The 16,705-nt window shown below is 38.2% G+C and overlaps 1 protein-coding gene across 1 annotated transcript; it reads left to right on the plus strand.

Annotated features, from left to right (window-relative positions):
• The first annotated feature begins 9,616 nt into the window (after positions 1-9,616).
• LOC134636939 (myelin-associated glycoprotein-like) lies at positions 9,617-16,433 on the plus strand. The gene is made up of 10 exons (XM_063487213.1): positions 9,617-9,743; positions 9,943-10,021; positions 10,501-10,863; positions 11,179-11,469; positions 12,047-12,298; positions 12,473-12,733; positions 12,837-12,927; positions 13,730-13,822; positions 13,960-14,035; positions 14,114-16,433. Exons 3-10 carry the CDS (start codon positions 10,641-10,643, stop codon positions 14,147-14,149), a joined length of 1,323 nt encoding a protein of 440 aa, XP_063343283.1. The 5' UTR covers positions 9,617-9,743; positions 9,943-10,021; positions 10,501-10,640; the 3' UTR covers positions 14,150-16,433.
• Positions 16,434-16,705: the final 272 nt, after the last annotated feature.

Consider the following 16,705-nt stretch of genomic DNA (forward strand, 5'->3'; position numbering starts at 1 on the left):
CAAAGTGAAAACAGTCCAGCAAAACGTGATTCCCTCCATAGTGATCGTCCCAGCTTCTTTCCCAAACACATGCTCTCCACAGTCCCCTCAGAAATATTTACAAAAACTAAGTTCTCTCCAAAACTCCACGGTTTTCATGGGCACACAAGGAGACAGAAGTTTTCTTTACCAAGATCACCTTTTGCCAAAGCCAAGGTTTCATTAACTATTGTCAATGTTCCAACAACAACTGAAGATCAGCCACTTTGTTAAATAGTCCCCAGCGATGAGTTCATCAGCTGCAGGTGAGTGTGATTATCAGTAGGTTCAAGGAAACAAACAGAAATGGCAGGTCAAGACAGCAAGAACAGAGGAGCCATGACAACTGCTCATGTTTAATTTGTGAATGTGAGTTCAGTCAAAACTAAGGGCAGTGCAGATCTGTGTAGAGTGAGAAAAGAGAAAGAATTTAAACAACCACCTAGCTAAAAATCAACTGATCTCTTGAGAAGAAAAGTCACACTTTAAAGAGCCAGGCCAAAGCAAAGTTATCTACTGTAAGAGCTCACGTTCAGGTCACTCGTCAAGCTGGATTTTGTTTCAGGTGTATTTGCTGAAAAAAAAAAAAAAAAAAAAAAAAAAAAACAAAAAACGCTTCTAGCACTGGATACACTAGTAAGTGTAACGGTGGATTTAACAGGTGTTATTCTAAGAGGGAAACCCTCCCAAAAAAAACAGACGGAGCAGTGGAGCAGCCAAGGGAATAAACGATATAAAAACTGTATCACTAAAATGTAATTTATTATACAAAGACAGTTAAAAATGTAAAAGCAATTAAAACAACCCCGGCCAGGGAGAACACAGAATAAAAATCAATAAAACATAAACATTAAAAGTCCAGTGGCGTCCGCCACGGCATAAAAGTCACTAAAAGGCAAGGAAAAAGCCAGCGGCGTCCTTGCCGTTCTGTCAGGGTCTCCGCTCAGGGGTGCCCGGATGGGCAGAGCTCCTAACTCTGCCCGCCGCTTTTCTGTAGCACGCCAGCACTATTGTCTCGCCGTGGGAGGTAGGGCGCTGTCCCGCTGCCCACTGATTCCCAACCGTAGCGTAATCTGGCCTCCAGCTATTCCAGCAGCAGAACAGCTCCCTCCACCTCTCTGCTCGCTGGCGTCGTATGCCCTCGCCATGTACTCGCCACCAACCTGCACCAGCCCATCCTACCAATGTCAGCTCCGCCTCCGCCGCTTGTGGCCGTCACCTGCCACTCGCTATTTTGCCATCTCTGCTCCCTGTCTTCATCCCCCGACCTGCCATGCCCTCTTATTGGCTTCTGAGACCTCCCAGGTGTGTCAAGTTCATAATCAGGGAGGGGCGGAGTCTTTCCAGGACAAGTCAAACAGTAAATACGATAAAAACATGCAATAAACCCATTAGAACAAAACACTGTACAGTATTAAAATATTTAAAAAAAGTAAAACACAGCAACTCATGCACAATAAAAAACCCTTGGTAAGTTGTCCCTTTCCACTCCGTGACATAAGCACCAGAAACACATTGGGCTCTAGAACAGTGGCTCTCAAACTGTTGGATGCATACCACTGGTGGTATGTGGGCTCCCTCTAGTGGTATGCAGGAAGCCTCCCAAAAAAATTTAAGATTAAATAATATACCATGTTCTGATTGAGGGATTTCTGAAAAATTAAAACGTACAGCTCTGCTATCACTTCCGACATAAATGAAGACAGGAAACTAAACAGTAGTGAAATTTGTAGGGTTACTGAAGTTGGGCTAGCTGGTATATAATGATGTGCTATGTGGTGGCTAGCTACACAGCTATGGTTAGCATAATATAAACACATTAGCACACTGAAGCTGGAGGATGAACGCTAACTTTTTTCCACTTGATAAAAATTAATGTCAGGGTTCCCGAGGGTTAGGGACAAATGCAATCGCAATGCAGGATGATGTTAACAGACCAAACTTCAGTCAGGAGAACAAGTGAGATAATCCACCCACAATATGAGGTTAGTCATTAATATACTGCTGCATGGGCTGGGCTGTAGTTACATTGTAAGGTTTTAAAAACTGACCTTTAAAATGAATAGTGGTACTATAAACTAAGATAGGCTGACAGTGATCACTGACTGTTTTTATGAGCTTGTTGAGATGAAATCGATCACGATGCAAAGCATTAAAACATGTTAAAAACACAATATGTTAAAAACACAACATGTTAAAAACACAACAGACCGGATATCCCACCTGCTGTGAATGTTTTAATGCAGTACAGTTGTTATTATTATCACTTATCACATCCTGTTTATGACAGTTAAAATAAATAACATTCATATAAGACATAAAATTGTCATGTGTAAATTGTATGTGGTGTTAAATAGACCTATACTTCTATACTTTAATGTCGGTCATAAGTTAAGGTCATAAGGTTATGTACTTAAGTAAAAGTACATAATTCTTCTGTACTTTTACTTAAGTATACTTTTCAAATATTTAATCAGGCATTATTCAATTTATACTTTTACTGAGACGTGAGAAATGTTTATAAGCAAAGCAAACAGAGTCGATGCTCTCATGTGTTGTTGGGTTTTTACAATGCCAGATTACAATAGTAAGTCAAAAAAGATGTATTTATATTATTATTAAGAGTCAGACTTTAAAGTGGTTGAGTAGAAAAGCTATATACAATAAGAACAAGTTGATTTACTAAACTCTGCATTTTTTTTTTGAAAAAGGGGTCCACAAATGACTGAATTTACAACAGATCAGCAAGAGGAAACTCAACTCATCAAAACCACAAACAGGCCTTGTAGTGCTAGACTAAATATGTAAAGGGTCATTCATAGTAACCATAACCCCATCAGGGGTGGTTTTCTTATGAAGAGGAAATGAGCCTGTTGATTTAAAATATGGGTGAATGGGTGTTTTGCTCTCTTACACACAAACACACAGACACACAGACACACACACACACACACACACACACACATATACATACACATATATATATAGATAGATAGATAGATAGATAGATAGATAAATAGATAGATAGATAGATATAGATATATATATGAAAATGTTTATGTTCCTGTAAGAAGCAGTTAAACACTCAAAGCGAATCAACAACATGTAAAATTTCCAAAGCGACACAGTGGTTTGAAAATTTGTTCTGTCTTTCTGGGCTACAGCTTTGCAGTTGTCTTTGTAAGCCTGTTTCCCCTCAAGGTTGGTCACTATGGTTTTGATGGACTCGGTCATGAATAGTTCAGAAAAGGATTTGATGTCATCAAGGATATGGCACATTGTGTAGGTCCTCTGGTCATCATTATGACACTTTCAGCCAAAGGCCTAACTTCATTTTCAGGTGGGCAGAAGTTACTATTTTTTGACTTAAATGTGGCATCAGCCTCAGTACAGCCATCCTCTTCTGGCATTTCTTGATCTTCTAACACCTTCTTCTCTAATCCATGGTGTCTATATATGTGTGCATATGTCCATCTGACAAATGAAGATTTACCAAAACTCAGTTGTTTACACAAATTTCTGTCTCTACCATTAATTTCTAAAAATCAGTCATTTTTGAACTTGGGAACACCAAGTCTAAAAATGTTGAATGAAATTAATACAATTTATTTTGTGTGTTGAAATCCTCTTTGTGGACAAAGTCATGGAATCTCATGTTAATCTGATCAAATTAACAACAATTTTCAGCGATAAAACTTTTAAAGTGCTCCAGTTTGACTGGAACACAACATGAAGGTTAAGGTACAGTCATGATCCTTCATAAGACACAAAGAAAACTATAACTGCACATTTTCATTCTCATTATGTTCTATAGATATTGCATATTGTTGCTTTCAGTGTTAGGAGAGATAGTACATCCTCCTGTAACATCAACCTAATATTGCTTGATTGATTCCTCTTGACAAAACAATATCACATAAACTATTAACAAAACCATCAATTTCTTGATGCATGCTCAATCATCCAGGTAAGTAAATCTCCAAAAGTTGATTCTGTTCATCTGGATGTAGCGTTTTCAGTGGGAGAAACGTTTCGTCACTCATCCAAGTGACTCCCCGATTTATACATCGGGGAAACCAAACAGCCTCTGGCAAAGCAGATGGTACAACACAGAAGAGCTACGTCGTCAGGCCAGGACTCTGGAATCTATTTACATCTACAGGCCAGTGGACACTCTTTCAATGATGAGGATGTACACATCCTGGACAGGGAGGAAAGCTGGTTTTAGCGCAGAGTCAAGGAGGCCATTTACGTGAAAAGAGAGAGACCATCTCTGAATCGAGGAGGGGGCCTAAGGGTACATCTTTCGCCATCGTACAATGCTGTGATTGCAGCCATTCCTCAACTCTCTGTGAATGGTACTCATGGCCATTGATCAGTGGTCTTTGATCAGTAGTTGTTGATCAATGGTCATGAGAATTTGCATAATTAAGATTAAGGAACTGACCTCCCAGCCCATTGTTCCTTCAGTGGGCTGGTTTCAGTCATTATGCAAATGTACTGTTTATAAGATTGGGGAAACCTGCAGTCAGCTGAGACTGAAGAAGTCGCTTGGATGGGTGACGAAGCGTTTCTCCCACTGAAGACGCTACGTCCAGATGAACAGAATCAACTTTTGGAGAAAACTATCTGTTAGCGCCATTTATAGTTATTACATGTTTTATTTTGAAAAGCCTGAAAAGGATATGGTGCTTTTGTTGTGAAAGGTTTGTGAGAAATAAACAAGCGAATGGCGGAGCGACACGATGGTTTTACCGTCGTTGTTGCACAAACCGACGCGTAAAACAGCCTCTTGTCCATCCAGACTCTTATTTTAGATATAAGAAAAATAGAGAACTCCAAGAAGATACAAGATAGCCGCTACATTAAGTAAAACCATCATGCTCCCGAGCGAGACGACAGCTTCGCTATGAGATCGTACAAAGTTTGGTACAGCAAATCAGTTAAGTGTACAGAGCTGTATGCATGAAGAATCTAAGAGGAGAAAAAATAAGCTTCCATGGATAAAGTTTTGGACTATGATATGCTGCCAAGCTACAAGTCGTGCTAAAATTGAACAATTGCGATATTCAACTTCTTACAAATAAGTCAGTGACAGTGTTTTTGGTCTTAAGAAGATGACATTCACTACGAAAGCCTCAGCTTTGTGTCATAGACCATTTGTTTCATGAACACTTGTTGAATAAGAAGTTGTGTAAAAGGAGCAGAGATGGCAGATAAAGAGCCGCAAGGTTCCAGGCCCAGGGCACAGAGTTGCAGTAGCGGGACTGGCCACAAGAGGGCACAAAAGTACACCGAAAGAGGTTTGGAAGAACAGCTCGGCAGGCACATAAATGCAAGAAGGTCCAAGCTGTCACAATTAACTGCAAAAATGAACAAAATTAGCGGACTGATGAAAGAGAATGAAAGCCTTGACATTGTTGATGAACATTTAAGTAACTTTTCAAAGCTACATGAAGAATTCTTACGGGCAAATGATGATGTACTGTCGCTGTTGCCAGAAGATGAAAGGAACGTGGACCAGATGCTCTGGTTCAATCCAAAAAAGGAGCAGTTCAGTGCGTTTATGACTGAAGTTGAGAAATGGATCATGGTAACAAGACATCAGCATCAAGATGACGTGAGCCCAGATGACAGCATGTCAGTGACTGCTAGACCATCTGCAAAGAAATCAGGTACCAGCGTTGGAAGAAGCTCAGTCAGTAGCCGCTCATCGAGGTCGTCCAGAGCTTCTTCGGTATCATCTGTACGGCAGAAAGAGGAAGCAGAGCGCGCTGCTCTGCTCGCACGAGCCGCATCCTTGAAACAGAGACAAGCCTTGGACATTGAAGAATGTAAGTTAAAGGCAAGAAGAGAACAGCTTGAGATCGAGACAGCTATTGCTGCTTCGACAGCCAAAATAAAAGTGTTAGAGGACTGTGAATATGAGAGCTGTAAAAATGATGTGGAACAGTGTGAATCAGCTGTTAAACAGTTCAGCTTCCAAGAGCCAAAGGTACGCGGTGAACATGATGGGCAGTCAAAGGTAAATGGTGACAGTGTAAAACAAGAAGATGACTTACACCAAACTGACACCAGTGTTATTCCAATGAATCTATGTGAAGTCATGTTGAAACAAAATGATATCACTGAGATGTTAGTCAAACAACATAGACTGTCACATTTGCCTCAAAGAGACATTCCCATCTTTAATGGTGATCCACTTGAGTTCATACCATTTATAAGAGCCTTTGACCATACAATTCATGACAAAACTGACAGTGACAGTGACAGGTTATATTACCTTGAACAGTTCACCAGAGGTGAACCCAGAGATTTGGTAAGGAGTTGTCAGCACATGAGTCCTCAACAAGGCTACAGTGAGGCAAGGAAGTTGCTGTTTTGTCATTATGGTAATGAACTGAGAATTGCAACTGCCTACATGAACAGAGCATTTGATTGGCCACAAATCAAAACAGATGATGCAATGGCTCTTCATAGCTATTCACTGTTACTCACTGGTTGTAACAATGCAATGCAAGACATCAGTCAACTCCAAGAAATGGAGATCCCCACAAACCTCAGAGTTATTGTCTCTAAACTGCCATACAAAATGAGAGAAATGTGGAGAGTCTCTGCTTTTGACATTCAAGAAACAAGTGGAAGGAGAGCAAAGTTCTCAGACCTGGTCAGATTCATAAACAGACAAGCAAGAATAGCTGCAGATCCTTTGTTTGGTGACATTAAGGATGCTGAAGATAAAGCAAAGTCATCTGCAAATGTGAGAATGAACAGATCATCCAGGCAAAGGGGAAGCACATTTGCTACAAGTGTAACACAAGCTGCAAATGAAAGGCCACCTGAAATTAATAAAAGTGCTTCTAGTCACACTAGCAGTGCCTCCCAGAAACCATGCATATACTGTGAAAAACTGCATACACTGGCAGAATGTCAAAAGGTCAGAAACCAGCCTTACAAAGAAAGACTAGAGTTCCTCAAAGCAAAGGGTCTGTGCTTTGCATGTCTGACACAAGGTCATCTGAGTAAGGACTGTAAGAAAAGATCATTGTGTGAGTACTGCTCTAAGAGACATCCAAGTATGCTTCATCGGACAAGGGAGGAGGACAGTAAGGCAGATGATTGCATCCAGAGAAACGTCTCTGACATTCCCACGACAAGTGATGAAACACACATTTCAGGCAGACTTTGTGGAGCCACAGGGGCCGGAAAGGACATTCATGTGTTATCGATCGTTCCTGTGTGGGTTAAGTTAAAGAAAGGCAATAAGTTAATTGAGACTTATGCATTCATGGACAATGGGAGCCAAGCCACATTCTGTTCAGAAAAGCTGATGAGACAACTTGGTGTAGAAGGTAAGAAGACAAAATTCATGCTTCGCACAATGGGACAGGAAAAGTTGGTGACAAGTTACCACCTGTCAGGATTAGAAGTGTGTGGTTTAAATGAGAACACCTATATAGATCTTCCTGACATTTACACTCATGCAGACATTTCAGTGTCTAGAGAGAACATCCCTACACAGGATGACTTAAAAGGGTGGCCACATCTTCGGCAAATCAAGTTCCCACATTCAGATGCAGACATTGGACTTTTGATAGGATGTGATGTGCACAAGGCTATGGAACCATGGGAGATTATTCATAGTAAAGATAACGGTCCATATGCTGTTCGAACAGTCCTGGGGTGGGTTATCAATGGCCCTCTCAAGAGAGATTCTTGCTTTACTCCTGATAGTGAGCTGAGTGTCTCAGTAAATCGCATCTCTGTCACTAATGTTGAGAATATTTTGATGCAACAGCTCAACTATGATTTTCCTGAGAAAGCTTCTGAGGAAAAACAGGAAATGTCACGAGAAGACATCATGTTTATGGATTCTGTCAATGGCACAGTTGAAAGGATTAATGGACATTATAGCATAGGTCTTCCTTTGAGAAACAAAGCTGTCAAAATGCCAAACAACCGCAGTGCAGTAATGCAAAGGGCAGAGAATCTGAAAAGAAAATTAATCAGAAACACAGAGTTTCACAAGGAGTATCAGAGCTTCATGTCTGACTTGCTGAATAAAGGCTATGCAGTTCAAGTACCAAACACAAAGACTACCCCTGAAAATGAGATAGTTTGGTACATACCACACCATGGGGTGTACCACCCCCAGAAAAGAAAACTCCATGTGGTTTTTGACTGTGCAGCATCCTTTCAAGGAAAATCACTGAACGAAGAACTCTTGCAAGGGCCAGACCTAACAAACACACTGATTGGAGTACTAACAAGGTTTAGGTGGGATCACATTGCCTTGATGTCAGACATAGAAGCTATGTATCACCAGGTGCGAGTACCTCCAGAGGACAGTGATCTTTTGCGTTTTCTCTGGTGGCCAAATGGGAACTTCAATGAACCTCTGCAAGAATACAAAATGATGGTGCACTTGTTTGGGGCAACATCTTCCCCAAGCTGTGCAAACTATGCACTGAAAAAAGCAGCAGAAGATGCTAAAGAAAAAATGCCACTAGCAGCAGTTAACGCTGTTCTGAACAACTTTTATGTAGATGACTGTCTTCTGTCAGTTTCAGATGAAACAGAGGCATGATCAGATCAGATAATGGCACTAACCTTGTGGGTGCAGAAAAGGAAATGCGTGAAGCAATCAAGGGATGGAATCATTCAAAAATCTCAGAAATGCTCATGCAAAAGGGCATCACCTGGATATTTAACCCCCCAGCAGGGTCACATTTTGGAGGAATCTGGGAGAGGCAAATTCGCTCAGTTAGGAGAATTCTTAACCAGATCCTAAAGCAGCAACCTCTGGATGATGAATGCTTGCAGACATTGCTATGTGAAGTTGAAGCAATTGTCAACGACAGGCCAATAACAAGAGCGTCTAATGACCCCAATGATTTAGACGCACTTACACCCAATCATCTACTTCTTCTTAAAGGGCAGCCAGTACTGCCACCTGGATTGTTTCAAAGAGAGGACTTGTATGCAAAAAAAAGGTGGAGACAGGTGCAGTACCTGTCAGACATTTTTTGGAAGCGTTGGACTAAAGAGTATTTGCCGCTTCTACAAGAAAGACAGAAGTGGTTAGTGACTAGGAGAAATCTGAGACCAGGAGATGTTGTTCTCATAGTTGATGACAGTGCACCAAGAAGTTCCTGGTTAATGGGAAAGGTTGAGAGAACAGTTCCAGACTCACATGGACTTGTCAGACGTGTGTTTGTCAAAACCAAAACTAGCGTTTTGGAGAGGCCTATCGACAAGTTATGTTTATTGCTTGAAATGGAGGCAACAGTTTGAATCTCAGCCTCATATGTAACAGATTTATGTTCAACACATATGATGTATGTTGCATATAATGTTTGGTTAAGCCATTTATATTCTGAGTGTTGATATTAAATGACGCTTTATTGTGTTAATATGTAATTGTTATGCCTTAGCAGTAACAATTAGGGGCCGGAATGTTAGCGCCATTTATAGTTATTACATGTTTTATTTTGAAAAGCCTGAAAAGGATATGGTGCTTTTGTTGTGAAAGGTTTGTGAGAAATAAACAAGCGAATGGCGGAGCGACACGATGGTTTTACCGTCGTTGTTGCGCAAACCGACGCGTAAAACAGCCTCTTGTCCATCCAGACTCTTATTTTAGATATAAGAAAAATAGAGAACTCCAAGAAGATACAAGATAGCCGCTACACTATCTATTGTTTTTTCATGTTATCTTCTTTCAGGTAATAAATTCATGATCACGCTCATTGTGGCACTAAATTAGGGCATAACCATTTCAACCATGCTCTCTCTTATTCAACTTTGCTTGTACTTATAAATAGTTCTACATGAGTACTTAGAAGTAAATAGGTCTATATGCTTTATTATTTCCATTTTGTATATACTTGTTTACTGACTAAGCCACAACTTGGCATTTTACAGTATCAGAGAAAGAACCCCAACAATTCAACAACTCAAATTGCTTCATGATGGTGGGTAGGAAAAAAATCCTGTTTAACAGGTAAGAAGCTCTGGCTGAACCAGGCTCGAATGAGAGAGCCATATTCTATGACTCATTAGTGGGTAAGAGGAAACTGAATATGTCAAATATATGCAGAATGGAAAGTACGCAACTCACTTCACAGGAAACAAAAACACCCACACATATGTATCACTTTTTTAAAAAAATTTAGATCTGGCGGTCAGAAGAAGAGATGGACGCTTTAGAGTGGCTTTTGTTTTTGTGCATTTACTTCAAAGGTATGATATATTCTGTAAAATGTACACAGGTAATTGTAATATTTATTTGTAATATGCTCTAGAAGTGAGCACTCTTACAGTTGTATAGTAGACAGTTATTTGTTTTATGATGTGCTGTTTTTCTCCAGTAAAATGTCTAATTTTCAGAGGGTTTAATACTTTGTTTTATGCATTTATACTTTTCTTCTATTCTATTTTTATGTTTAATTCTAACACATTTTGTTGTTCAATTTATGACAGTGACTCAAATAGTGGAATTATCTTGGACCGCTGATGTGCCAAGTGAAGTAAAAGGTCTCCTTGGCTCATGTGTGGTGATCCCCTGCTCTTATAACTACCCAGATCCACAAGGGAAGGCCAAAAGCTTCACAGGGATTTGGATGACCACTGAGGGGGATCGAGTCATCTATCATCCAACTGAGTCGAAAATTGTCAAGCAGTATCAGAGTCGAACAAAACTTCTTGGAGACGCCAGCAAGAACTGCTCTCTGAGGATTGAAAAGCTTCAACAAGATGACAGAGGACCTTTTTATTTCAGGATTGAAATTGAAGGTTACAACAGAGCTTCTTACAGAAATAACAAAGTCTCCATTTCAGTGATGGGTAAGTAAAGTCAATAAATTGGAGGGAACACACTTTGTAGTTTTTATCATCCTTGCACTGTATTTTTAACCAAAACTGATTGTGGGGTAGGCCTTGAATAAAGTATGAAATACTTTTCTTCTTATTCTTTTTTTCATGTTTCCTTGTGATGTATATTATTAATGCAACTATGTTATGTGTTAGTATCCTCAGTAGAGCAGTAGACCCTTATTCATGTTTTACCAACAAAGACATCAACTTACCAGTACACTAACCGCCACATATGCTGCATTACATTAAACTTAGATATATTTATGATCTTTCTTGTTAACACAGGTGAACCAAATCCTATTGATTTCTCTGTGCAAGAGGAGGTAAAGGAGGGTGAAAATGTGTCTGCATCCTGCTCTGTGTCTCACTCCTGCCCCACATATCCACCTGATTTCCACTGGAGTCACCCTGGAGAGCAGCATTTTCAAGCACAGAAGCTCCAAAATGGCCAGTGGAAAGCAACATCTACTTTGACCTTTCACTCAAACCGCACTGATCACAATAAATCTTTACAATGCAGGGTAACATACCAGGGAGAAAAGCACCAAGAAACATCCAAGACCATTCAAGTAAAATGTAAGTGTGCAGCTTCGAATACATGTTGATGATAAAGGAAGAGTACAGTATAAGTAAAAGTATCTTTAATACTGTCTAACTGTTGCAGTATCACCAGGGCTAGTTTGATGATGATTATTATATTGACTTATCTACATTATCACCAGAGTCAACACTAAGTTCTTTGTTATTTATAGTGAATGAGCTTTTGGCACAAAGACAATTAAATTCTGTCTGATTATGTGATTCTTTCACTTGCAACATTTTTAAATGGCTTCACAAATTAAAATTATATTTATTATTATTTTGTTATTGTAGTTTTACTTTTCTGTAATGTTTCTTACTTTATACTGATATCAGTCTGGTGGTTTCACAATGAACCACTAACTAAAATGTATTAACCAAACAACTGGATGGATTGCACTGGCTGGATTTTCTCAGTACATTTATGTTTCTAACTTGGGCAACTCCCCAGAGTTCTCATTAAGCACCACAGTTAGAGTATATAAAATGTTTAATGAAATTCAGCTTTGACCACACTACATCGTTTAGTAAAATAATACAGAATAAAAGTGAAGGAATAAATGTTTCTATGCAGATGCTCCAGTGAATGTGAAGGTGGAGTACCAGTCAGATGTGAATGAGGGAGAAACTGTTCACCTGAAGTGCTCCAGTGATGCTAATCCTGTCAGCAGCTACGAGTGGCACAGTGAAACTGATGCTCTGCTGAATAAGGGACAAACCTACACAATGTTAAATGTTTCCAGACACTCAGTAGAGGCCGTGTACTGCACTGCTGTCAATGAAGAAGGACGAGTCAAATCAAGCACCGTGAAGCTCAATGTGTTATGTAAGTAAATAACAGAACAAACATAGCTACAAAAGATATTTTTATTTTCATTCAAATACACACACACCCATTACACACACAAATATAAATATATATATATATATATATATATATATATATATATATATATATTAGTTCTCTGTTATTTTCTAATTATATTTGTTCTTCTTACAGATGCCCCTGACATTAAAACTTCCTCTAAGTGCTTCTCAGAGAGGGGCATAGTAATGTGTGAGTGCATTGTGGAGTCTAGGCCTCCCAGCGTGCTCCATTTTGTTCTTGGTGACAGAGTTGTGCAAAACAGCAAAGTGCAGACAGTTGGCTCTGTTACTACTGGCACTCTGCAGACAGACTTTGGGTCCTTTAAGTTTGTTCACTGTCTGGCAAACAACACGCTGGGAAATGCAAACCTCATGCTTTCTTTACCTGTTTATGGTAAGAAAAGCTTTGAATCTAAAGAACATAGCATAGATTATTTTTGTTCTATATTTATGTGACAAAATAAATAATTCATGATACTTTCTTGCTTTGTGAACAGACTACATGCAGAACATTTTTCTAGCCTCTGGAGCAGGTGTGATTTTGCTAATTATTTTGATAGCCACTGGAGTGGGAGTTGTTACAAAATGGTAAGTTGTAACACAATATATTACATACTATGCTATAGTATATAATATACTATACACTAATAACAATATAGTAATATACTGTTATTAGTGTTTTATTACTGCTGTACATGTATAGGAATAATTACCTTTTATTGTCATCAGAGTTGGAAGTTAACAAGGTACAAATACTTCTTTACTGTACTTAAATACAATTTTCAGGCATCTGTACTTAAGTACTTTTTTTCTGACTACTTTTTTGCTTTTACTTCCTACATTTTAAACAAATGTCTGTACTTTCTCCTCCTTACATTTCAAAACCAAAATGGTAAGTTGTAACACAACACATGAACGGCAGTCCTGTTTGTTTATTACTCCTCAGAGGATGTTGCATAAAATGGGATGGCGTGCGGCAAAGTCAGGGGTTAAAAGTGAAATCATTGTGAGTTATGACTCTTTTCCCCACATTGAACAATTACAACCAATTTTAGGGTTCCTCAACCTGCTGAATCATGCTGAGCATAATTACAATAAAAATAAAACTTAGACCAAGAATCCTCTTCCAAAGAGCTCTTTTTTACTTTCTTGCTTTAAGTACATTTTAGAGCCTCTACTTTTTTTAGTTTACTTGAGTAAAGAAGTTGAATCAGTTCTTCAACTTTTTCTAGAGCATTTTTAACAAAAGTATTTGTACCTCTACTCAAGTACAGAATGTTTCTAATTTTTCCAACTTGGATTGTCATCAAATTATAAACTTATACAGATTATAAGGAACTTATAGAAAAACAAATATTCAGTTTTTCGTCTTACTTAAAAAATCTATCAGCAGGGGGCAGTCAGGAGGCACACCAACATCTGACTTGTGCACCATGAAAACAGACAGACCTGTGGAGGTTCCTCATTATACCTCAACAAAAAGGTTTTAATCCTCTATCTCAGTTTGTAAACAAACAAAACTTTAACCATGATTAAATATGACTCAAGGATATGTGTGATTTAATTTTATTTTGGTATAGTTGATAAACTAATGTTTGCTTTTTGCATTCTTTTTGCAAGAGAACTGAAAAAGAACTATGAGGATGTCTACGGCAATGACATTTTCACCAGTGATCATATATATGGCAACGTAGAGGTGGGTAACATTTTCTCCAGTCATCCATTATGCGCATGCATAAAAGAATGTAGTGAATTAATCTTGTTTTCTATGCAGACTGACTGCGACGAGACCACATATGCCAATGTCTAAGAGCTATGGAAAACCGGCTACAGTGCATGTTTATTTGCTCTGAGTCAAAGATATATTTAGCTACTTCTTCATCACAAAGGGTCACCACAGCGTGTAGCTTGGCACATTTGATTTGGTGGATTTTTATGCCGTGTCCTTCCTGATGCAAACCTAAAGGGAATTTGTACTTCCAGGGAATTGAACAAGTGATCTTTTCTCTAAATGAATACTTTTATTCCTACAATAGGATTCAAGAAAAACCAACCAACCAACCAAAAAAAAAAATCCTTTCACAATTTTCATTGTACATCATATAGAGTGGTGTGAAAAAGGTGTTTGCTGATTTCCAGTTTTTTTGTATGTTTTTCACAGTTAAATGTTTCATATCGTCCGTGTTGGGGAGGCATGTATTCTGTAATCTGTAGTGGAATACATTTTAAAAGTAACCTTCCCAACACTGCATATCATCAAACATATTTATATGTTGGACTAAGATAACACAAATAAACTTCAGTCTCACATTAATTACATAACCCGGTTTGCATACCTTCACTTGTGTAACATTAACCGACTTCATCCCTTCCTTACTCCCCATGCTGCTGCCATCTTTGTCCAAAGTTTTATTACTTCCCGGATCAATTATTGCAACTCCCTCCTATTTGGTCTCCCCAATAAGTCCCTCCATAAATTTCAACTTCTTCAGAATTCTGCAGCTCTGGTCATAACTCGTACTCCCTTAAGAGACCATATCACCCCAATTCTTCAACAGCTTCACTGGTTGCCCATAGAAGCCAGGATAAACTTTAAAATCTTAGTTCTCACATTTAAGTGTATTCATAACCTTGCCCCTCCTTATCTCTGTGATCTGCTGCATATCACCACTGTTTCCCGCTCTCTCAGATCTTCATCTGCCACTCATCTTGTTGTTCCTTCTGCTCGCCTTATCACTATGGGGCACAGAGCTTTCAGTCGCTCTGTTTCTCGGCTCTGGAACTCACTTCTTTCAGCCTTAAGAAATATAGGTTCCCTTCCCTTATTTAAGTCACAACTCAAAACCTACTTGTTTAGACTGGCTTACTCGCTTTAATACAGATTTTACTTGCTGTCAAATGTTTTGTTTTTTTTTTTTAATTTGTTGTTTGTGGTTGTATTTTGCTGGTTTCTGTATTTTAATTTATTGGAATCTATTTTAATCTACTGTTTTATTGATGTCTTTTCTCTTTGTAAGGTGACCCTGGGTCTTAGAAAGGCGCCCTCAAATAAAATGTATTATTTTTATTATTATTATTATTATTATTATTATTATAAATGCAGTGTTTATTATTGGTGGAATAGAAGATCAAAACTACACAAAGATCGCAAACCTGTGTGAAAAAGTGATTTTTTGGGATAATCTCAAACATGTAAGTGTGACAAGCATACAAAAAATAGGACGTCAGGAAAGTGCCAAACACCTTTCACACCACTGTATGTATTAAATTACATTTTTCTATCATCTGTAATTCACTTTTTCTTTGTAAAACATTTTTATTTGTGCTTTTGTTTTTCAGACCAAATGATGTGCTTTTAAAATTTACCATTCAAGTATTGTGATACTCAAGGTGACAAGTTGTGTGTTTAATAACCAATTTATTATTATTAATTTTGCTATTAGTTACCCAATAACAACACAAGGTGTGACTTTCTGCATTCAATTGACATGTGTGTTAAATCGATCAACATTACTGCTGCAGAGGTTAAAGGCTGAGCTAATTTTACAAAATAGATACTTGGCTTTGTTACTACTGGGACTCTGCAGACAGACTTTGGGACCTTTGAATTATTCACTCTCAATAAACACACTGAACTTGGACATTGTGTCTGCATTTTGAGTCCATTCAGGAAAAGAACTCAGACATGACACATTTAAATAATTGGCCTCCTTTTGTACTCAGTCAGATATTAATACTAGCCAGAAGTTGACAAGAGGATACAAAAAATGCATAAAAATTATGAAAATTTTAACAGTAAATTAAATAACAATGTGTCATTTATTCATTGTCAAAGACAATGTATCATTGCATCTTATGTTATAGAAGGACCTAGCACTGTAGCATCATATTAAAACATAATAATCACAATATAAGAAAGGGAGCAAGATCAGAATATGCTGGCGTGGATTATGCTTTATTTTCTGAAAGGAGAAGCATTATTTTTATCACTGTAATGTAAGTAACATTATCATGTTATCTATGTATTGATTCTCCTTGTAAATGAAAGCTAACCAACCGTTTTGTGTTTGAAATAATCAAAAAGGGAAAATTTTAAACATGTAATAAATTGAAACTGCTGTGCCTCTTATCCTCTTATTTTTAAAGTTAATCTTACACTCGTTGGGACTCTTGTTTTCTGTTTGTGGTGTTCTGGTCAGTCTTTTTGGAGTAATTTTGGTTATCTGACACTACAATCAAATTCTCATGAAGCTCGTGCATCTAATAAGCAATTATTTATTACTAAACAATAACAGCAAAATTGATCAATTTTATGAATACTTATTGTTTTTGAAAAGTGAAACCACTTTTAGATTTAAATTGCTGC

This window comes from Pelmatolapia mariae, linkage group LG10_11, assembly GCF_036321145.2.
Source record: "Pelmatolapia mariae isolate MD_Pm_ZW linkage group LG10_11, Pm_UMD_F_2, whole genome shotgun sequence".
Taxonomy (NCBI): Eukaryota; Metazoa; Chordata; class Actinopteri; order Cichliformes; family Cichlidae; genus Pelmatolapia; species Pelmatolapia mariae.